The 24,754-nt window shown below is 41.6% G+C and overlaps 1 protein-coding gene across 2 annotated transcripts in view; it reads right to left on the bottom strand.

Annotated features, from left to right (window-relative positions):
- The window catches only part of ap1s3a (adaptor related protein complex 1 subunit sigma 3a), a 30,293-nt gene extending 10,977 nt beyond the window's left edge, over nucleotides 1-19,316 (bottom strand). The window contains exons 1-2 of one of the 2 annotated variants that reach the window (XM_067994679.1): nucleotides 19,219-19,316; nucleotides 8,179-8,357 (exon numbers count right to left, since the gene is read on the bottom strand). In XM_067994679.1, coding sequence (XP_067850780.1) covers nucleotides 8,179-8,357; nucleotides 19,219-19,221 — 182 coding nt within the window. In that variant the 5' untranslated portion in view covers nucleotides 19,222-19,316. Of the gene's footprint in view, nucleotides 1-8,178; nucleotides 8,358-9,652; nucleotides 9,748-19,218 lie in introns of those variants that run through there. The other variant, XM_067994678.1, reaches the window with a different exon arrangement.
- Nucleotides 19,317-24,754: the final 5,438 nt, after the last annotated feature.

The following is a 24,754-nucleotide window of genomic DNA, read 5'->3' as shown; positions in this document are numbered from 1 at the left end:
CCAAGCTTTTGGTTACCTGTCCTAATATCTCCTTATGTGGCTCGGTGTCAAATTTTGTTTGATAATGCTCCTGTGAAGTGCCTTGGGACATTTCACTACATTAAAGGCACTATATAAATGCAAGTTGTTGTTGTTTCCTACATCAAAACAAAAAAAAATTAATGTCCCTTTAATTGATTTAACCATCGTAAATGGATATAAGAGGGAAAATCAGAACAGTTCGAGAACGGAACAATTATGTGGAACGATTTTTGGAGGCAAAGATATTCACTACAGAGGGAGAATAAAACTTGACTGACCATCAGTCCATTCCTAATCATGCCTTTCTCACAGGTTCCTGAGCTATTAGAAGTGGTTAGGTGAAGATGACCACCCTGTCATGTTGACTGAGGAGCAGTTAATCTGAGAGTGATGTTATAATTCCTTGTTGGCAGAAACACCTACTATATGCTACATGTACTACCTCAGGACTTTCCCTGCCAGCTAGGAATGTGGATAAAACAACATCTTGCATTTATATAGCGCCATCAATGTAAAGAACCTTCTGAAGTGTTTTTTGGATAGGCTTATGGAAAGAGATGCTGAGCAAGGCGGAAGAGGGGTACCAAATGGTTGAAGAGATGGGTTTTGATGAGGTTTTCAAAGAAGAGGAGAGAGAGTTGGAGGGGGAAGAGGGGTTTAGGCAGTGAATTCCAGAGATTGGAATCAAGATGGCTGAAGACTGCCGCCATTTGTTAGTGAAAGGAGAGGGGGGCACACAGATTCAGAGGAATGGAGAGTTCTGGGAGGAGCTCATAGAGCTAGAAGAGGTTACAGAGATAGGGTGGGGCAAAGCCAGGGAGCGGTTCAAAAATGAGGACAAGGGTTGTAAATTTGAGGTGTTAGGGATGGGGAGGCAGTGTAGACCAATGAAGAGTGGGGTGATGGGTTGGTGGGACTTAGTACAGGGCAAGATACATACAGCAGGGTTTGGGCAGGTTGGAGTTTATGGAGGGTGGAGGATAAGAGGACAACATGCAGAAAGTTGGTGTAGTTGAGGCAGGATGTGACAAAGGCATTTTTAAAGGTGTCAGCAACAGAAGGACTAAGGTAGAGGTAGAAGAGGCAATTTGTAGTGTTGGACGTAGTAAATCTTTGTGAAGGAGAAGATATAAGGCCTCAACCCCAGTTCAGCATTGAATAGGATTTAATCTTTGATTTAGAATAAGTTTATTATGAGACAGTGGCCAGGGAAGGGGGGGGGGGGTGTGAATAGAAGGGAGTCGAACTTATGGCAGGGGCTGAAGATGATGACTTCAGTCTTCACAGTTGCTCACCGATTGGGATGAAAAGGAAATTATGGTACCTCGTATAGCATTGGGATCCTACAACCAGCAGAGCACCCCATTTTGCATATTATGAATAGGCTCCCCCCTGAACAAAATGGGAACGGGGAGTAGGAATGTAAGTTTTGCACTGTGATTTTTGGGGAATAACCATTCCATTCGCTCTGGGCGAATGCCTTCAAAATCAGGGTCATTGAATGAACAACTTGTTAAAACAAAACCATATCAGATATGGAGTTTGCTATGAATAAACCCTTTATCTCATCTTAGAAGATGGGGGGAGAAAATTCAGGGATCTATTAAAAAGAGCTGTATCTTTTATCCTGAGGGCAAAAATCTCATTCTCATTATTCAAATCTCATTGCTCCCTGCACAGGAGCAAATCCTTTCTTTCCTCCTGATTATGGGGATGCATTTTGTGCTGATGTCTGACAGTGTTTCCTCAGGCTGAAATTTTAGCTCATTATCTTTGTCAAGCCATTCAAAAATTAATTCTGCCACCACAGAATACTTAAATTTTATGGTTCTCTGATCAAACATGAATTTTTTAGTGAAGCTATGCTCCGAATGCAAAAAAAAAAGAAAAAGTTGAACTGTGTATGAAATATTGCCAGAATCTACATGAAACTTTAATGAAATCTGCAAAATTGTTACATGATATTGCATCCATATTATTAAGGACCCCTTAAACATAAATATTCTAGAATATAAATAATAAACGCAAAACACAACTAGTGCAGATGTATGGAACTTTTACTAAGCACCAACATTTTAGAGAGAACTAATTTCCATTAATGACTTAAATTTAGAAGCTTACTGTAAAGTGGAGAGATTCACAGATGATACCAAACTGTGGGGGCAGGGGATGAAGATAGCTGAATCTGAGGAGGCAGCTGGAGACAATGCATAAATGGGCAGAACAGTGGCAAATTTAATACAGACAAGTATTTTACTCAAGAAGGAAAAATGTATACAAATGTTGTCAAAATAGCTAAAAGTGAAGCTGAAAGAGATCTAGGGGTATTGGTGGACCAGATGCTCAATGCGTCCAATCACTGCATGGCAGCAATCAACAAAGCAAATAGAATGCTGAACTATTCAGCTAAAACAGCAGAGTACAAGTCTGAGAAATTTACTCCTTTGAGTCGCAGAGGAGATGTGTAACAGAGTAAAGAGTATAGTAAAGGTAAATCCGGAGCACTACAGTAGGACAAAAAGACATTGGGTGTAATTTTGACTTTGTGCGATAATGTAAAATGGGCGATAGCGAATTGGCAGCCCGTTTTACATCTCTCCCAATTTCTTGTCAAATTTAAGATGGCTCCTGGACTGGCAGCTCTCTAAGGAGCTCCTTTGCTGTGCAACTCTATCCTTGGCCCTCGTTGCCATCCTTTCTCCCCAATCTTCTCTCTTCCACCACTTAAGTTCCCCCTGACTCTAATAGTGGGTGCATTTTAGCCCTAACTACAAGTTCAAGCTGCAAGTTTGAATTTACCTGGGCCCACTGCCCATCCCCCAACCACGTCTGCTCTTTGTTTTCATCAGTGAGTATTGGATCTTTGCTCAAATTTGGCTTCCAAATTCCTGGACTTCTCTGCCGTCAAGACTACGCTACTCCACTGGACTACACTAAGACTCAGCTGGTGTGACTCTGATCTGCTCTTCAGTCACTTAAGTTTTAAGGTAACTTTGTCTAGTCTACAGCCCACCCCCCATCGCTGTTGTTACCTGCTGAGCTTATAACTGACCTACTGGTTTTTCCCTTTTATTTTGCTACTGTGTAGTTCCTGGCCAGAAATTCACTCTCCTGGTCTGTCGTCCATTTCTCTCCTGCTTCTGGATCTTATAGTGACCTCCAATTTCGCCACCGTTTCTCTGCCCCACGATTGATTCTGCACATCTCCTGGCTCTTCATTCCCATGGATATACCTCCAGCAGTGCGTCCTCTGATACCCGACACTTCAAATAGCTTCTGGACTCATTCACTCTCCACACCTGTCTCCGAACCAGGATATCAGTTTGTTGGTGCTCCAAGCTCACTCCACCCTACCTACGTCAACTTTATCCCACCATGGGACCTCTGACTTTAACTTTGGACTCTCTCCTATTGTCTCCTCTCTATTCCCCATTTATTACCAAGACATATCTATCCTAATCTTGCTATGTAACCACGCCTATGTAACTTGAGTATCCCGGTGTCCATTCACTTGTGCGTTTTGGCTGCCTTTGAGGACCTGAGCCCATCACTTCAGTTTCCCCCTTTTTGCCCTCCTTTTTTCTTCTTTTCTCTTCACCACCCCCCCTAGGCCCCTCTCTCCTATCATCGTGCCTTCTTTAATTTCTCCTCTCGGGTACTCTGTCCCCCCAAATCCCCATCCAACCCTTCAGCACTCCTCGACCTTCCTACACTCCTGCTGCCGTCCCAAGCTTGACTCCCTCCTAACCAAGCCTACAGCTTCCCTCTGTTCCTCTCTCGGCATCCTGCAAAGGGCCTATCGAAGCACTTGTCGCTGCCTCCTTAAGAGCAGCAACCCCAAGTGCCCCATCCTACTCTCTCGCCGACCTTCCCGCTCAGCGCGCCTGCTGGGGGCTAATCTTGCCAATCTCCTTCCCGTCCCACTCACCCTTAACTCTAAGGGATGCAGACTTGAACGTTAATGGCGGACAACTGGTTTAATCCGTTCATCACCAGATCTGGCTGGACCACAAAACACCATTGGGTCCTGCTCTCCTCTGCCAAAACTGCTCACTATTCTAGGATCACCCTGGAATGCAAAGATAACCCCCGGTTTCTCTTCTCCACTACAAACCATTTTCTTAAACCCCTCTCCACCCTCACCTCCAACAAGTGTGAGGAGCTCATGGACTTCTTTGACACTAAGATTGAGACCATCCATGCAGCTGCCTCTGCTGCTTCCCTCCCTTCCCCTAGTCCACCAAGCCAAACCTCCCCCAAAGTTCTTCCCTGCCCTAGTCCTGAACTCACCCCTTTCTCTAGTTTCTCTCCTATCTCCTCTCATGCCCTCTCCGAGCTCATCTTGTCCATGAGACCCAGCTGCTGCTTCCTCGACCATATTCCTACCAAACTGCTGACCAACCAACTTTCCTTCCTGGCCCCCATGTTAAATGATATTGTTAACTGTTCCCTCTCCTCAGGTACTGTCCACCCCCCCTTTAAACCTGCCGTCATCAACCCCCTCCTCAAAAAACCCACCCTTTACCCCTCTGTCCTTGCAAACTACGCCCTATCTCCAACCTCCCTTTCCTCTCCAAAGTCCTTGAATGTGTTGTCGCCTCCCAAATCCACATCCATCTTTCCCGCAACTCCATGTTTGAATCCGTCCAATCACTGCCACAGTACTGAAACAGTCACAAATCAAAAACTATCAAAGTCACAAATGATGGCCTATGTGACTGTGAGGATAGTAAACTATCTCTCCTCATCCTTCTCGCCCTGTCTGCAGCCTTTGACACGGTTGACCACACCATCCTCCTCCAATGCCTCGTCTCCGTTATCCAGCTGGGTAGGACTGCCCTCGCCTGGATCCATTCTCACCTATCCAATCGTATCCAGAGAATTAGCTGCAATGGTTTCTCTTCCCACTCCCAAACCATTACCTCTGGAGTTCCCCGAGGATCTATCCTTGGCCCTCTCCTATTTCTCATCTACACGCTGCCCCTCGGAGACATCATCCAAAAACACACGTTAGGTACGCTGATGACATCTAGCGCTAACTCACCACCACCTCCCTCGGCCCCTCCACTGTCTGATTTGTCACACTGCTTGTCCGACATCCAGTACTGGATGAGCAGAAATTTCCTCCAACTAAATATTGGGAAGACTGAAGCCATTGTCTTTGGTCCCCGCCACAAACTCTATTCCCCAGTCACCAACTGCATCCCCCTCCCTCGCCATTTTCTGAGGCTGTACCAGACCATTTGTAACCATGGTGTCCTATTTGACCCTGAGATGAGCTTCCAACCACATATCCACTCCATCACCAAGATTGCCTAATTCCATCTTTGCAATATCGCTCATCTCAGCTCATCTGCTGTTGAAACCCTCATCCATGCCTTTATTACTTCCAGAATTGACTATTCCAATACCCTCTTTGCTGGTCTCCCATCTTCCATAAATTTGAGCGCATCCAAAACTCTGCTGCCCGTATCCTAACTCGCACCAAGTCCCGTTCACCCATCGCCCCTGTGCTCGCTGACCGACATTGGCTCCCGATCCTGCAATGACTCGACTTTAAAATTCCCATCCTTGTTTTCAAATCCCTCCTTGACCTCACCCCTCCCTATCTCTGCGACCTCCTCCAGCCCTACAACCCTCACCCCTCCCTATCTCTGCGCTCCTCCAATTCTGGCCTTTTGCACATCCCCAATTTTAATCACTCCACCACTGAGACTATGCCTTCAGCTGCCTAGTCCCTAAGCTCTGGAATTCCCTCCCTAAACCGGTCTGCCTCTCTCTCCTCCATTAAGACACTCACCAAGACCTATCCGTCCTAATATTTTTAAAAATTCATTCATGGGATGTGGACGTCGCTGGCCAGGCCAGCATTTATTGCCCATCCCTAATTGCCCTTGAGAAGGTGGTGGTGAGCCGCTTTCTTAAACCATTGCAGTCCGTGTGGTGAAGGTTCGCGCACAGTCCTGTTAGATAGGGAGTTCCAGGATTTTGACCCAACAATGATGAAGGAACGGCGATATATTTCCAAGTCAGGATGGTGTGTGGCTTGGAGGGGAACGTGCAGGTGGTGTTGTTCTCACGCAGCTGCTCTTGTCCTTCTATGTGGTAGAGGTCACATGTTTGGGAGGTGCTGTCGAAGAAGCCTTGACAAGTTGCTGCTGTGCATCTTGTAGACTGTACACACTGCAGCCACGATGCACCAGTGGTGAAGGGAGTGAATGTTTAGGGTGGTGGATGGGGTGCCAATCAAGTGGGCTGCTTTGTCCTGGATGGTGTCGAGTTTCTTGAGTGTTGTTGGAGCTGCACTCATCCAGGCAAGTGGAGAGTATTCCATCACACTCCTGCCTTGTGCCTTGTAGATGGTGGAAAGGCTATGGGAGTCAGGAGGTGAGTCACTCGCCACAGAATACCCAGCCTCTGACCTGTTCTTGTAGCCACAGTATTTATGTGGCTGGTCCAGTTAAGTTTCTGGTTAATGGTGACCCCCAGGATGTTGATGGTGGGGGATTCGGCGATGGTAATGCCATTGAATGTCAAGGGGAGATGGTTGGACTCTTTCTTGTTGGAGATGGTCATTGCCTGGTGCTAATGTTACTTGCCAATTATCAGCCCAAGCCTGGATGTTGTCTAGGTCTTGCTGCACGCGGGCATGGACTACTTCATTATCTGAGGGGTTGCAAATGGAACTGAACACTGCAATCATCAGTGCACATCCCCACTTCTGACCTTATGATGGAGGGAAGGTCATTGATGAAGCATCTGAAGATGGTTGGGCCTCGGATACTGCCCTGAGCACTCCTGCAATAATGTCCTGGGGCTGAGATGTTTGGCCTCGAAAACTACCATTTTCCTGTGTGTTGGGTATGACTCCAGCCACTGAAGAATTTTCTCCATGATTCCCATTGACTTCAATTTTACTAGGGCTCCTTGATGCCACACTTGGTCAAATGCTGCCTTGATGTCAAGGGCAGTCACTCTCACCTCACCTCTGGAATTCAGCTCTTTTGTCTATGTTTGGACCAAGGCTGTAATGAGGCCTGGAGCCGAGTGTTCCTGGGAGTACCCAAACTGAGCATCGGTGAGCAGGTTATTGGCAAGTGCCACTTGATATCTCCTTATATGGCTCAGTGTCAAATTTTGTTTGATAATCGCTCCTGTGAAGAACCTTTGGATGTTTCACTACGCTAAAGGAGCTATATCAATGCAAGTTGTTGTTGTTGCTATTTCCATTGAAGTCATATATATTGGGTGCTAATTAATGCCCAACAACTGAAAAGGCATGACATCACTCCATCCTAACACATTAATTAACATTTTTATGCCAGAAAGTAGGTGGGCGCTTGGTGAACCCAATATTACTTCCAATGGAAAACTGAAATGATCCAAAAATGGGAGGGGTCAAAGTGGAACTCATCCCCGAGTCATTTCCTGCCACCCCCACCTCAATAGAGAGAGAGAGGAGAGAAGATCCCAGCCACAAAGTCTGCTTATGTACATACAGCATTTACAGATCACAGGGGTGAACTTTCTAACAATACAGTGGGACGTGGTCTTTATTCTATGATTTGGTGGATTAGGGATTAAAGTTGGATTTTAGCTTTTGAGGGAGCTTTAGGTTGTTTTGGTTTGGGCTACTGAAAAACTGTTGACGATCCTAATCAGGATTTGTACCGGAATAGACGCTGGTTTAATTGAGAGATTCTTTCCTGAATTCACTGAAAGGACAGTGGTCAAGACAGAGTAAAATAGAACCCGCCTTTCAACTGAAATACTGGCACCACAGAGCAATAGATGGAATGGACAGAATAAGAGTTCAATAATGTGGGATGGAAAATTACTGAATGGCCAGAGAGGAACTGTGAACTACTATGTTTTGGAATAGCAGTGCCGAACTAGTAAATTTCAATTAAATTAAAATAAACATGGAAGCATTTTCTTGTCCTTTAGAGAATCAACAGCTCTGGGACTGAGGCGTCAGCTGGTGCCAGCTATTGAGCAATCTTTTGCTTTGGACGTATCTGGGTGTTGTTTTCTACAATGCACCAGAAGCCACGGTTATAGTAATGTTTAAGAATTAAACTATAACCTGTTCCTAATTTGAGTAAAAAGACTGAAAATATTGCATAAATCTGCATTATTAAAGAAGATAACTCAAACCTTTTATAAATAATTTTGAGATCGCGCCATTCCACAAAGCTACATGTTTTGGATTGTCGTGTCAGCACAATCTGGACAAGTTCCCGAGCAATCTTTTTCTTCTCCTTATCAACGATTGTGGTATACCACTTCTGTAGCCTCAATTTGCCTTGACGGCTGAAAAGCAGCATAAAACGCATCTGTAAAAACAAATATTTATCCTTAAGAATTTGATACAGCTCCTTGGTTTGCTCCGAACTCCATCCTGCCAGTGCGTCTCACTGAGGTGGAGGCAGGAGAATCTCATACCAATTACTGTGAATTAAAAATGGAAAGAAAAAGCCAAAAACTACAAATGCAGGAAATCTGAAATAAAAACAGGAAACAATGGAAGCACACAGCAGATCAGTTAGAATCTGTGGAGCGAATAGATAAATTAACACTCCAGACCAGTCCTTCATCAAAACTTAAAAATGAAGTCCAAGTGCTTAGTTGCGATTTGTATTGGAACCTGCAGACATCATATCTGGGACAGTGCCCCAGAAATCTTTGTTTCCCAAATTAGCTGTTGGTCACGGCTCATTGGTAGCACTCTCATCTCTGAGTCAGAAGGTCGTGGGTTCAAGTCCCACTCCGGAGACCTGAACACATAATCTAGGCTGACATCCAGTGCAGTACTTAGGGAGTCACCATCTTTTGGAGCAGACATTAAAGCACGTCTGCCTTCTCAGGTAAAAGATCCCATGGCACGATTTCAAAGAAGAGCAGGGGAGGAAACAACAGACTGATATCAAAGCAACTTTTGATTCAGAGTGACAATGGAGATTATGGGGATGGACAGACGTTGTGCTCCTGAATGAATGAGAACCTGAATATATTCAAAACGAATGGCACCTAAAAAAAATTTAGCTAAAGAAACACAGGTCGGTAACTTTATCTTAGAAAAAAAGAGTAACTGTACAGCAATACTGCTCTAATGAAAATAACGGTCAGGGTTTAATAGAACAATGAACACACAGTACTGCTATTGTTTTCATATTCAAAATGAAATTAATTCTGAAACAGTTTAAACCAGTACCTTAATTTATGCAAATAATAACACTGCTACATAATAAAGATAATTTGAAACACAGAAAACCAGCTCAGACCATGGAAATATATTTGCTTTAGAATTAACTTCACAAAACTTCTCTACTCCATGCTAAACAAGATTCTTACTACTTAATAGTAATTTTAGTCTTGGAAACTAACTGAAAGCAGGTATTTAAAGGTAAGTGGGTTTTTTTTCATATTTATGAAAATAACAAAGCATTTTACAGCCTGCAACATTGCTAAACCTGCTCAGCCTGTTTCCAGGTGCAGCACTATCCCGTGGGGATTGTTTTAAAGAGTTTCGTAATATGGAACAACAAGTTACTTATCAAGTATCTTAAATAACACACAACAGCAGCCCTAACAGAGAGAGTACAAGTATGTCAGGTGTGTACCTACTCACCCAGCCACAGTTTGATTGGTTTTGAGTCACCTTTACAACCAGCATGAAATTACAATGTACCTACCATTCTTATTGTCAGTGTGAGAACTAGGTTAGAAATGTCTTTACAATCTAAATACAGGTAGTAACCTTTACATTCAGGAAACCGTAACCACTTTCCCAGAATTCTTCAAGGTAAAAGCTCCTCCCTATTTGGAGACAACGCCTTCAGAACCTATATGCAAATTAGTCTAATTTGAAACCTTTGACCTCTGGTACTCAGGATAAAAATGGCAATATTTGTACTTTCTTTACTATTCACTTTTCCCTTATTTCCATTCCTTTTCTTCATTTGTAGTTTCCTTTCTCCACACAGCTTTATTTATTTTGTGGGTGGTGATGATGATTCCACAGCCTGGAATGTGATAATTAACTCAAGTGAAAACAATAACCAATTACACTTCATTCACTAACAATGTGGAACATTGTGCATATGTGTAAAAGGTGACCTTTATAATATAATTAGAAATATTTTGCCTGTAATTCCTTGCCACCAATATAAGATTATCATTCATAAAAAAAGACAAAAGTATTTCAATTCTGCAATACCTACAGACCAACTCATCAGCAAACCCTCTGGAACTCCGAGGCCAAGAGGGAACAAATTGTGGCAAAGCTTTTCAAATTCAATAACATTTTGTTTAAATCCTGTGATTAAAAATTACCGTAGTTTTACACAATAAAACGTTTAGTTTGTCCATTTTTTTTGCCATGGTCTTCCATGTTCCTACGTTACAGCAGTCACTTGACTTCAAAAGTGCTTCATTTGCTGTGAAGCGCTTTGGGATATCCTGAGGTTTTGAAAGGCGCGATATAAATCCAAGTTTGTTCATTTTTTCTTTTATCCACCAACTACATAAAGAGGGTGTGCAAGTAATTGGCTCCAAAATCACTGTCAAATACCGCCCTGACCTGACCTCTGGCCGAAAGGTGACTCTCCTGTTGGCTTTCAATGCGTCCCTTGACTTCTCCCTACAGCAACACAGCTGAGATCAGGAACTCAGTGATATGAAAGATCAAACATGACACTGTGACACTGGAGAAAATAAACGATTCTTCCCAACTATTGTCTTTAATCTGTTTTATTCTATTTTCTTTCCTCCTTTAATCATGCTTCTTATCATAGGTAAAGCCATTTATATTCTTTACAGTCTTTATATAGGCTTTGCCGATACAAAGGAATATATCATGTAACAAACTTCTGCCATTTCGACTTCTACACACACACCCTCTTTTGGTGATGAAATATTGCCATTTTAACGTGCACAATAGCAAATTCCCAGATGATTACAGAATATATTTTTTGATGTAAAGTTCCACGAACAATTCTGTAACAACAGAATTTTTGACTCATGAAAGACTCTTGCAATGTACTTTGACGGGTGCAGTGCCCTCTATTTATACTAAAGATGCGATTAGTAATTTCACTATCAACAGGACAATAATTAACACCTCTTTCCAACTTTAAAAATAATTATATTTCACTATTTCCACACCTAAAATATTTAAATACTCTTTGAATTGCTCAGACCAGTCATGCAAATAATTCTTTAATGTTTATCAATGTAACATTTTGTAGACAACTTATACTGCAGTTTTAAGTTTCATTGACTGGTAGCAGGAGGGAGAAGGGGAGCTGTTTGATGATACTGAGCTATTTTCAACAGATCTGTCTTCCACAAAAAGTTGTGGCTGATGGAAAGAGAGGAAAACTGGCGCCCTAAACCTTTAAAATCCCTCCCAACCATCTGTTCTCCAACAGCACATTCTTTGCACCATATTAATCTTCATTTTTCAACATATTACTGAAGACGTAACACACTCTACCTGTCAACATATGGGGCTCGATTTTCGCACCCCCTAGCGGGTGCGTTCGCGGCGGGAGGGGGGGGGGCTTTGAAAATCGGGGATTCCTGGGGCGGGGCCGGAGCCCGGCTCCAGCCCGCCCACTTCCGGGTTCCCCAGTGACGCACTGACATGTGCGCGCAGCCCCCGCATGTGGGACTTCCGCCGGCAATTAAAGCCGGCAGGGTGCCACTTAAAGTACTCATTAAGGTATTTCAGGTCGTTTACAGACCTGATTAACATAACATTTTAGGAGGGGTGGGATTTTGCAATGAACTGAGACTGTTTCCCGTACTGGGGGAAACACTCCCAGTTCAAATGGACGTGTTGCAGCCATCAGCCTGTGGCAGCTGCAAAGGTCCATTTGACAGGTGGGGGGGGGGGGGGGGGGGGGGAGACCCTCACTCATTGCAGGAGGCCACTCTGTCACTTTGGACAAAGTTTGGCCTCCACCACCCTCCTCCTAACAATAAAATTCACAAACTTGCACACTTACCCCAGTGTCCAGACACATGTACCGACCTTGCAGACCCCCTCAAAGGTACATCTTCCGGATGGGGGCCGCCGTAGCTGCAGTCATGACCACCTCGGAGGGCGAACAGCATCACCAGCCTCGCCGGCCTCGCCGTCCACCTCTGATACGTGGAGCTCCACAACACAGTGCTGTGACACATCCACCTGCACAGCAGGAGGGAGGGCAACCGCAGAGAGAGATGCATCGCAGAAGGCACTACCCTCGCCACAGGGTCTACAGACTGAGGCTCATCTTCCTGGACCTCTCTGAGCAGCAGTGCACACGGAGGCTCAGAGTCACTCGACATGTAGTCGTGGACATCTGCAGCCTCCTTCATGCCGAGCTGCTCCCGAGCACCATCTTCTTACCTGTCGCTGTCAAAGTCACCACTGCCCTCAACAACTTCTCCTCCGCATCCTTCCAGAGTGCCACTGCGGACATCGCCGACGTCTCTCAGTCGTCTGCTCAAAAGAGCCCTGCAAATACACCTACACCCACTCTGCAGTGACACAATGGGTGGCATCAGTTGTGGGTCTTCATAGTGATCCTCAGGAAAGGGCATTATTGCACAAACCAGACAAGATTTGCAAAGACGTGGCAGTAGTGGTGACAATATAATATGTTATGTGAGTTGATCAGAAATTAAATATAAGTAAAAACCATGACAAACCCTCAAACACCCTTGTGCATCCCCTTCAAGCTCACGACACGTTTGTCTTACGCTTCCTACTGCACATATGTGATGCATGCCCTGTGGCTGCAGCACAGGTAGTGGCAGGTTGAGTGAGGCTGACTGTGAAATAGATGCATGAGAGGGTGAGTATGAGATAGAGCCATGAGATTGTATGAGGATTGGGTTGAGTGGTACTGGCGGGATGAGTACTGGCGAGGTGAGTAAGTGCAGGTAAGATGAGGATGAGCTTTGAGTGGGTGTGAGGAGTGATGTGATAGAGTAGTGTTGGCAGTGCAGAAGGAGATGTGGGGTGGGGGTGGTGATGTGGCAGACGGAGTGTAGGGGAATGAGTAAGTGTACTCACTTTGGCTGACCTACTTAGGTCATTGAAGCGCCTCCTGCACTGTATGCAGGTGCACGATATGTTGGTGGTGCTGGTGACCTCCTCTGCCACCTCGAGCCAGGCCTTCTTGGTGGCAGAGGCAGGCCGCTTCCTCCCGCCCGCCAGGGGGAAGATCTCTGTCCTCCCCCTCCTCCTCACCCCATCCAATGATACCTGGAGTGAGGCATCATTAAACCTGGGAGCAGCTTTCCCCCTGGGCTGCTCCATGCTGTAATTTTTCCTATTTCCTGCAGCATCAGTCAGTGGAGGACTGCCCCTTTAAATAGGGCTCCTCCAGCTGACAGTCTATGCTGCGCAGCTTTCCAGCGCGAAAACTGGAAGCACAGGTAAGTGGATCCAATTAGCCTGCGATTGCATGCGAAGCACCCTGATTTCACTGGGCGCGTTACCCGCGCGCCCAGTCGACCTCCCGCTGCGAACCCGCCGCCCTCCTAATATCGGGCCCATGCTGTCTATCAAAGCTCATGTGCCATTTGCTACTCAAGAATTGTTGAGTGTGAGATAGCCTGGACAAGTATAATACTTCAAGTCACTACATTAATTGCTATTGTTCAGAGTGAGGCAAAACTGAGTGTTATAAATATCTAAATATCAATTAATTTTTATGGACCCAAATTTTAAAAAAGTTTAAAGCTATAATGAATGAGTTTGAATATTGACCACAGACAGGAGAATGTTTTACAGGATAAGATGATAATTTGTCAATGGGAGCATTGATGAATCACTATGGCAATGCACCATGGCAACACAACTAGTCAGAGTTATGAACAGCTCACAAGTTTGGATTTATACTCTCGTGTTTTGCTTGGCTACCTTTACAGGTCAGTGAGAAACTTATCTGGACAGCTGCCTCCCTCAGCAGCCTTTGGATCACATGTCTTTGATCAAATCATTGGATATTTAATTCTCTGTTCTATTAGATTATTTTTCTTTTTACTTTTTTTCATCTGTCATGGGCAAGGACAAAGGCATTTTTATTTTAAAAAATAATTTGACTCGTTATCTAGCAACTGGCAAATCTTATAATGTCCGAACTTTGCTGACCAGCAACAAGAAATCACAACCAACATTTTATTTCATCCTGTGTCTATTATAAATAAGGATGATTAAAGTCAGTTTTTATTGCCAATTTAAAAACCTGTTTTTTGGGTTTTTCAGGTTTTATTTTTATAGTCCTAAAAAAACAGGAGAAAATAGGTGAGGCAAAAATTTGACTCAAAAAAAGCCAGTTAAATTCAGTAAAAAAATGTATTTTAGTGATATCCGAAGTAAACAAGAAAAGACAGAAGGGACTTAAAAAAAGGTACAGTCACGCTAAATGACAACCCACAATTATTTACAGTTCATGGGGCTCACTGCCAAATTCTCATTTGACACCTAGGTAGTTTTAAAAAAAAATTTAAAGTAAAAAAAATTTGAAGAACCTATTTTATTGTTGTGGCTCCCATCACTTACCTGAAAAAATAATTCTTGGAGATTATGCACAGAAGAACAGATGTGATCTTGCTTTTAGTAAACAATGTCTTGGTGTGTGACCTGAGGCAGCCTTTGATTAATAATGTCAGCATTCGGAGGACTTTCAGTTTAGTTACTGTCAGTGCATTGCCATCCTTACTCTATATCTAGGAAGGACTAAAACTTGGGCGTTTGCTGCAGTATGAAGAATATAGTCCTCACAGCAAAACAAATTGCATAGCCTTCATTCCTTTCCCTGCCAAAAATTGGGTCCAGAGATGCACATGCATTGCATCAGTGACATTAGCATGACACACACAGCACGTAACATGCATGCTGACATCATGGATGTAATGTGTATGCACCTTTGGACCTGAATTTTAGTAAGAAAATAATGGGAAATTTCAGCAGGCAGGGGGTCCTAAAATTCAGGAGAAGATTTTTTTTTACTAATTCACTCAAAAAAATCCAGAAATTTATTGGCAGAAAACTGATTTTAATGGCCCGTGATTATAAAGTCAAAATTTAACCTTTCCACATAAAGAAAAGGGAAAATGCATTGCTTTAGGCTTCATCATTCAGCTCTCATTGGCTTGGTCAAAACAATCTTTCTAGAACATTATTCAGCAGCTGAAGTTACTATTTTAGCTAAATGAATTCATTAACCAAAGATCATAGAAACCAAACTGACAGAGTGTACACTTCTCAGAACAGCAGCTGCCAAGAAGGACTGAAACAGAAAATCTGTGTGACGGGTACCATAAATTAACTTTTCCCTTGTATCAATGAAAAAATTACTGAAGAATAAAGTTCAGGAAGTTGTCCCAATACATGTTACCATGCAGTAAACAATATTGGTATGAAAATCCACCAAAAGCTTTACTTCTGTAATCTTTAAGGGCTGATCAGGGTCACTGGTTTACTGTGACTGGACAAGTCAAATTTCATTTTCATTGCATCGACATTTTTTGTGTTTTGGGAATCACATTCCTGCAATTCTGTCAATTTTTGTCATGAGAAATGAGAACCAGTGGTCTTGTTTATGATCTTGATTAAAACCATTTCCTATGAACTTAAGTGTGAAATTTATTAGTTTGATAAATAAACAGATTGTTTCTATTAGCGATTCTAAATGTGAGAGATCATTATTTTCTACTTAGAAGATTTGGAAGCATTGAAAAACCAAGACAAATGCTAGAAACTAATGCAGAGCAGTATTCATACACAGATTAAATTTTAGTAGTTTTGCAGTGTTTATATAATGGGCAATAATTTGACAATATCCTTAATGGTCAGTAAGGATATTGTCAAACATCAGCTGAATGGAACTTTCTGGAAGTTGGCATGTCATGACACCCAGCAATGAAAAACATGTCTTCCACTGGAAATAACAGATCAGACTTAATTTTTATGGTTCTGAATACAACTGTTAATATACACTAGATCTGCTGTAGTCTCTCTCATGGGTTGTGAGGCAAACTGAGGAAGGGTGTCAGGAGAGATATGTGCCATCTTGATCTTGTCACACATCCATGATGACATCATAACACATTTAAGCATAGTTTATGTTGTCAAATGTTATGTTCGTGAACAAATGGATAGAGGTTTGGCACTTCATAGTGCCTGAAATGAAAGAGCTGTCTGCCCCTATTATCTCGAAAGTGCAGGGCAGCATCCAGATAGCAAGTGACATAACAGCCTTTTCAGGTCTGTCACTTCAACTGAACTGAAAGGAGCTGGCAGCAGGGGGAGGGGGTGGTTAAGGGTGTGCTGGAGAACCTTAAAAAAATACATTACCTTTGAAAACAGAACATAAAGTCTTACATTTACACACTAGGAAACACACAAGACTGCACCATTTCACATCATGGGATACATTACTAATTCAAATATTTATAAAACATTTCCAGTATCACAAGATATAGCATACTGTAGAATGGAAAGGAACCTAGAAGTCTTTAACTTAAAACAGTGCAGTCTTTAAGAAGAATGTATTTCTCATTGAGCTCACTAGATGGTGCCAGATTGTACTACTTAGCAGCTCTCACATGACACTGCCCAGACTCAGATCAGCTGCAAATAGTTTGTTATCCTGAAAAGCCAGGCACGACTTCCAATTACCTTACTGTCTGATTTCTGAAAGGCATCCAGGAAAATACCAGGTACAAATATTCTGCAAAGAACTAGCACATATTGCTGCAGTCTGCACTTCATTTAGTGAATATCTGTTGGATCCAAATGTTGTCAAGTGTTTGTTAATGTTAACCAAGTTTAAGATTTAAAGTTAACCATGTATTTACTACCCAGGAATGAAACTGTGCAGATGGTAGAGAATGAAACAGAGGATTAGTTGCACTCGGATATCTTTGCAATTCAGTGGTCATCCATTATTTTTGGTCGACTTAATGCACCAGCTGTATTGTAATATATTTTATGCCCGGTGCCACCTCATTTATTGTCACATTTTGGGATTTTTTGTTCTCTCCACAGAAAGGATTTTGGGGATGAGTTATGTTTAAAGGTTATGTTTCAAAACAAAGTGAATTTATAAATGGTTTAAAAAGGGCATTGGAGAATGTGTATTAAAGCTAGGATGACCAGGAACATTTAACAATTCATCATTTTGTCTCAGGTGGTCAAACACCCATTGTGGTGAGGACAATTCTATTCATGTGGGCACAGTATGAGGTGCCTGCAGAAGATATACCCCTGGGAGAGGGGGGTAGTTGGTTTGATTGATAGGCCTGCTGGTGAATCCCTTTATTGGAACTTCAGAAATATGCAGTATTTCAGGATTAATATCCACAATAGATCTTCCTGTATGTGCAAAGGCACTTAATTTAGGCAAGTTCCATTCTTAATCTGTGAATAACTGACACTGTTTTCCATTCATGTTTCAGATTTACATTAAGGGCAAAGATCCTTTCCATAACTCCATGTATATTTACTGCAGGTACATTGTTTATAATCTTCACAGTTTGTACAACTGTCACCTCGTTTGTGGTTTAATTGGGTGCTACAATTTCTGGTGTAAAGGCATGTACTGATGTTATCATGTCATGTCATGTCAATGAAAACCCAGAATTAGTCTCAAAATACAAACGGAGCTCCATTTTATAATTTTTTCCCCCCAAAAAAGTGACCCACCAAAATGAAAGACAGGAAAATTTTATGCATATGAATTGACCACTTAAAAATTAAGTAATAATTTAGCCAATCAAAACCTTGTGTGTATAGTGTATGTTGGGAAATAATTATAGTTGTGCATCACCAACTATGTTATTAAAATAACACATTAACAAAATCCAGTGTTTTTGTCTCATTTTCACTATGCTTTACTCCCCCTTTCTCGTGCATTTATCTTAACCATTTGAGACTGCTAACCACATGCACAATAACATCAAATGAAGTGTTCGGTTATAGTATATTTAAGATTTGGTGTTGTATTTTAATCTGTGGATGGTAGAACTGCTCTGTTTATATTGGTGAGAAGCTTTGCTCCATTAAATACTCTTTATATTTTTATATGTTCAGTTGTATGTCACAGATGCATATTTTTCTTTTACAAACTTGATTATTTTTCACTGTGGCAGGTGGTACAGGAGAGGTCAATTAAGTAATGAGGAGGAGGAGGAGAGCAGAGGTGGTGGCTAATACAAAGATGGTGGATGTGTTGGGGATTCAAATTGCAAGCCTGGCTGGCCAGGTATCTAAAATCCACCTTGATATCAGGCCTGCTCCTTAAATGGGTCTTCGTAATAGTGATGGAAGTTCTATAAAATGATTTCAAAATTTCAAACTGAATCTGCTTTTCACTCACCATCACAAATGTACAACATTCTACATTATAACTCAAAAATTGTATGAAGGTGTGCAATTTGGAGGGTGTTCAGTACTCTAAGGGTTGAAGATTTTAATTGATTTATTTTGGGGTACTTTTAAATTTGATACATTTTGTGCAGCACTGAAGTATTCTGTAGTTTACACAAAATGCACTTTTAAACCTGATGCTGGTTTCTGTAAGTTATTTTTCTGTTTTGGCGTGGATTTACATTTGAAATAACATTTCCAGCTGCTGATGGACCTGCTATGTATTTTCTGTTTTTGTTTTGGATTTCCAGCATTTGCTTTGCTTTTTCTTTAAAGATGCAATATCTGAATCAAGAATTCATGGCTAATTTTGTGCTATTGCTAATATTACTATTGAAAGACATTACATTTTTCAAAATCAGTCTGAACTTTTTTTTTTGAGGAAACAATGATTTCTGTTCAAATACATCCAGAGAAATCTGCACCCTTAATCTCAGCAATGCAGCCAAACCTGATTAGCTAGTTATCAGGTACAGAGTACTGCAGTACTATTTGTACAATTGATTTTTAACACTAACTAGTAGCCTTTAATATTATCTATAGTAAACTTCCTAACCTGTTTCACTAAAACACCCTAACCACTCATACACACAGCAAAAATGTCAATCTAACTAAAGGTAAACTCTTTCTTTCAACATAGGCCAGGTGTATACTTGTATTTTCACCTGCACAACTAGGTAAAGGAACTGAAAACCTCACTGACATTATAACTCTGTACTTAGATCTTTGAGACACTCCCAAGAAATTAAATATACTCAAAAACTCACCATTCTGCTTTAGAGTGAAAGATAGAGGGTTTTAACCTCGCTCAAAATATGAGTACAAAACATTTCCTGTGGAGCTTACATTCAGGAACCCATGGCAGTAATCCCAGAATTCTTTGAGGTGAAAGCTCCACCCTGCCTGGTGAACTCTGTCCTGAAACAGCCTGTGGATTACACATTAACCTGCAGTAAAACAGCAGGGTAAAGAAACCCTTAATCCCTTGTCTTTGTTTCTTAACCTCATCCTTGAGCTTTATTATCCTGATCCTTATCATTTCATGTATTGCACAAGTAGAATAGAGAAAAGCTTATCAACCTTGTAAATAAATAAAAGTACACATTAAGATTTGTTTTAATGCTGTTGCTGTGGCTGTGAGAATGACAAATCCTGGAATGACAATTTTTTTTGAGTTTTATTGTTGGTTAAGAGTTTTTGGTGACTCAAGGCCAGACAAGTGAAAGTAAATTATCCTGTAGCTCATCGTTAGGGTGAGTATTAATTGACAATTACATTGGCCAATGGAGTTTTTTCTAAATACATTAACTTATTTTCAGCTTCTCTAAACAATTCAATCTTCAGTGATTATTAAAGTTTAGTATGATCAAAAAGCAATGATATAACACAAATAACCAGCCTACAAATCAATAATACTTTTCAATATCCATTCTTCAAATTATGGCAGAGCCTTTTGTAAAGTTGATTAAGCTTGTTCAGGATAATTTATGTAAGGAATCTTACACCACCAGGTTATAGTCCAACAGTTTTATTTGAAAATCACAAGCTTTCGGAGGCTTTCTCTTTCGTCAGGTGAGTGTCATTCCTTACATTTCTCCACCCCAGTCCATCACCGGCATCTCCACATCAGGATAATTTATGTCAGAAGCACGATGAAAAATATTGACTGCCTTTCAGATGTTCCATGTTGCAGGGAATTGTGAACTCCCAGAGCAGGATTTTTGGCTGAAGCAAAAATTTGAGTGGTAAAATGGCAGAATGGGATTGGCATCACTGAATAGAAGTGGCTGACTATGCTCAATTTTCTGGGGCCAAATTAATTTTAAAATGGCAGAGGAGGTCCTGGCAACTCTGATTGGGAGCTTGCCATTTGCAGGGCTGGGAAATTGTGTGCTGCTTCAGGATTTAAAGGCTTGTACCAGGAAAAATAGCCACACCATGAAAAATTGTTTTGGCATACAACTTCTAATTTACTTGTCAAAAATGTCTGTAAATTCTGCAGGAAGCCAAAAGTCCCCAAGTTAAGTGAGGAAGCAGTGGATGTGCTTCTTCACAAAGTAAGGCAAAGAGGGACCACACTGTTTGGGTTAAAGAGACCCGGGCCCCAAAGGAAAGCAGCTAAGCAGGAGTGGCAGATGGCCAGGGCAGTTAATGGTACTATACCATGCATAACAGCTCAGTGCCCCAAGAAGTTAATGACCTTACAAGGATAGGCAAGGTAAGAGAAATCAGCAGCACCTTGCAAGGATGCAATGTACAAAGCATGCCAACCACTTATAGTGACCTCCCCTCACTCTGTATTGTGCTGATCTATTAATGGCCAGAAAGTAGCAGGGTGACTTTTGCACCCCACTCCCCCCACCCGGACTTCAAAGCCTTCCTGTCCTCACAGCCTTGCATACAATCATCACACTAAAATCTTGCATGGTCTCTGATTGTATGGTGCAGCATTACCATTAGGGGCAGCTTGCTGACATCTGAATTCCGCAGACTCTTATGGTGACCAAAGGTAATGATCATTTTTTCCATTCTCTTTCAAAAAGACAGCCCATAATAACAGGATGAGAAATGCCCCATTGATCTCACCCTCTCACCCATAACATGGATGAAGCCTTGCAGTCCTGGGAGTGAAAAGCACGGAGGAAGTTAGAGATAGTAAAATAAGAGGGCAGCTGCCACGAATTTAACCAACACTTGCATGCTGCAGTTCTGCTAGTTGCAAACAAGCTGGACATTGAGAGAGTGGAATCCTTTCCTTTTGTCATAGGTGGTGGCATTGATGAAGGGAGCATGCATAACCACATGGGTATAACCGACAAATCCTTGGACCTTGTGGAACCCCACTAATGGACCAAAAAATCATTTCCCAGGAGCTGTGTTTGGTCTAGCACTACAAACAAACAGTGTGCCCATTAGGATGTTGACAGTTAAGTAAAAGCATTAACGTAGACTCTAAAAAGTTTAGTAAATGACATAACTTGTGCTACATTCTACTTAATTTTATTGGAAATCTTGGCAACAATATATAACTAAAGGAAATTTCCTGTGTGATTAGGACAAAAATCTGAATTTTACCAATCCTGTATGGTTCCCACTTGAAATGTTAACCTATCTTCCTTTTCAGACACCAATGGACCTGCTGTGTATTTTGAGCATTTTCTGATTTTATTTCAGATTTCAAGTATTTGCACTTTACCTCTGATCAGATTCCAGATTTAGTTTGAAAACTGGTCTGTTTTCCCTGTGATAAAAAATGTAACTTACTAGCTTAATAATTTATAATTCTTTGATCAAATTAGACAAAAAAGTCATACTATCCTTAGATGCTGTTCCTGTTTTGAAAAGGGTCATGCTGAGAACTGTTTGTCTAGCAATGAAGATAGCCAGTTAAGAACGAACATTCTAAGGCTGATTGATATTCTGGAGTTTTGCTAAATTTAACTATCTGCTGTTTTTCACCACCCCTCACTCTCAAGTAACTTTGACTTCCCCATTTGATCTCCTTAAGACAGATTCTGCAGAGTTCATTTTAAGTGGATTATATATTGTCTGCAAGAGGATTGGGCTTATTGGATCATTCAATCTTTTCTTGTTTCCTGTTTTCTTGTGTTAGGAATTGTCCATGTGACTGTCAGATCTCTATTACGTGCATGTTTCATTTTGCCAAAAAATGCTAAAAGTCTTCCTTTGCAGAAATCTTCTAATCTGAATAGAAAGATGTTCTAGTTATAATTAGATTTCTATGCCGGTTCTGTTCTTTTGATTGCTGTAAGTCTGCTTTACGAAAGACGTCAAACCAGTTTCTACATTGTTTTCTCTGGCAGGTGCTTGTGAATTCCTGATTGTGTAAGAAAGTCTAAATCAATTTGTCTGGCCTTGGCAAAACTGTCTAATTCCTGTATATTCCACAAATATTCTTGCAAGTTATTAGAGCAGAGTATCTAGCAACTGAACCAGTAATGTTTTTTCAGTACATTGCGGAGCTTTACTTGGAGCTGGTGTACTTGGTCACTTCCTTTGTCCCTTCCGATACAGCATGCTTGGCCAACTCCCTGGATGGTAGCAGCAAGCGCATGACAGTCAGTCATATTACTATCTTCAAGTATTTTTAGATTTGGTAAATAAATCTGGAGTCCATACTCCCAGTGGCCAGTTTCAAAGTCATTTCGAGGCCTGTTCCTGAAAGTGTTACTATGTTCCCATTGATGTCCTATATACCATATCACTTCCCCACTTACCTTAACCGTTACATGGCGGGCAGCTCAGGCAATCTGCGATTAAAAACAAACAGTGCATTTATGAATGCATATGTACTGTTGTTCCTCTTAGCTCATTTTTTTTTAATAAAGCTGAAACTGCCCATAGACACTGCTAGCTTGTATTGCACTCCTGCAATAGAAGCTGGTAGCCATTTCTCCAGGTACACAAGGACATGACTGTAATCTCAGTAGATTGAACAAAGTTCCTCCTCCAATTACACATCTTGAATACCTCAGAGTTCAAAACAGTAATTTCTTTTCAATTTGCTGGACTTCAATCTTATATAATCTGAAATTGGTATTGCAGGAAGCCCTTATTCCAAAAATTTGTTGCGATCAGTGCTTCATATTACCCTGTAAGTGCAGGAAACGTTACCCCTTTGGAAACCCACAAATTGTATAATACACGGATATAACATGTGACCTGTTCCAGAGACCTTACAAATCTAGAAACCGCTAACTGGTTTAATTTGAATCACTTCATTCCATCACTTAATCTGTAAATACTTTTAAAATACTAGTGGATCTCCCATGGTGTTGTACGTGGTAAGGGATTTGGTCTCTCTTTTGCCTGTCTTTGTGTTCCTCTTGTTTTTCTCTCCATATCTTCTTTTCCTGGTCTCGCTGACCTCATCTGCTTCTGTGTCTGCTGTTTTTTGGATGGGAGATAATGTGTAGTGTGGTGAGGGAGAGATATCCTGAAGGCAGGAAGCTGCATTTTATGGTGGAAGTTTGGGGAAAACACAGTTTGCAACACTTGGCACTCCCTTCCCATCCCCTCTGCCGGTCACCCTTGCTCCTCTATCAGTTTAGCATCCCATTATCACCTTCCCTTTCTACAAACTCTTCAGTCCCAACGTCTCCCTAAGGAAGGTAAAACCGGAAAATTACTTTAAACTAATTTTCAAGAGTCGAACAAGAGCCACAGTTAAAACTGGTAAAAGGAAGATTTAGAACTGATAAGGAAGTTTTTCAATAGCAATTATTTTACCCAAATGCATCAAAATAGAATCAATTCCTCAATGTTGGGAGGAGGGAACTAATAAATAAAATCACCTCCCACCTCTCCATTTCATTCATAAATCCAGAGATATCAGAATCCTTCAGAGCCACATTTAGAATGGGCTTCTAACCTCCTTGTCCCTAAGGGCCATGACTTCATCTCAAAAATTCAGCAGGTGGATCATTTTCCAGGTCGACCAGGGTCCCAAAGTGAGCACATATAACTGGAAGACAACACACTTGGTTAGCAATATTAATTTTAGCAAAGAACTCTGTTCCATTCTCAGGATTATCCCTAACGGATTTGTAACCCTTTCCTCTACTTCTAGAATTACATGGAGTGTAATACAATCCCCTTCTATCCAATTTTATTTCTCTACATTCTCACCCACCAAATCCAGACAGAATTGATTCATATTTGTCACACACACTTCATATATATCATTATAATGGAGTCAATAGTCAGCTCTCTACCTTGGCTCACCTTGTATGAGATCAGTCAGCTTTTTGCAGCACTGCAGCAACATCAATGGAATGATTCCATTTGCATTGATGTCACAAGCATATTTCTTGAGGGCATTTTGCAGATGGAAGGAGGATAATTTATGCAATGGATGGTGCAGGTAAGGTGTCACCAATTAGAGCTTGTTGAACTACTCCAGCAATTGGCGGAAATGATTCCCCTGTCTCAACCACATTGTCTGCTAGCTGCTGGTCATTGCCTTCCTCCTCTGGGTGGTCCATGGTAATGTCTTGTACTGTAAAATGATGCAGCATGCAGGAGAATGGTGGTGCTGGAGGTTCTGGCTAGCTGTATTATAGTGCTCCCCATCCCCCAGATCTGTCTAGGCATCTGAATCACTGCTTCAACATGTCTACTGTATATTTGATTAAGACCTTGGTAGCTGAATGCAACAACTTATACCTGTACTGAGCAGGTGTACCTGGCAGCTGTAAGGATGGCAGGAATTGTGGTCTCCGAGAAGCCAACTTTGCACTTATCTTTCCTTCTGGGAAAAATCAGGGGACCACGGTCAAATGA

This window comes from Heptranchias perlo, chromosome 13, assembly GCF_035084215.1.
Source record: "Heptranchias perlo isolate sHepPer1 chromosome 13, sHepPer1.hap1, whole genome shotgun sequence".
Taxonomy (NCBI): domain Eukaryota; kingdom Metazoa; phylum Chordata; class Chondrichthyes; order Hexanchiformes; family Hexanchidae; genus Heptranchias; species Heptranchias perlo.
This window is presented reverse-complemented; position numbering and strand designations above follow the sequence as displayed.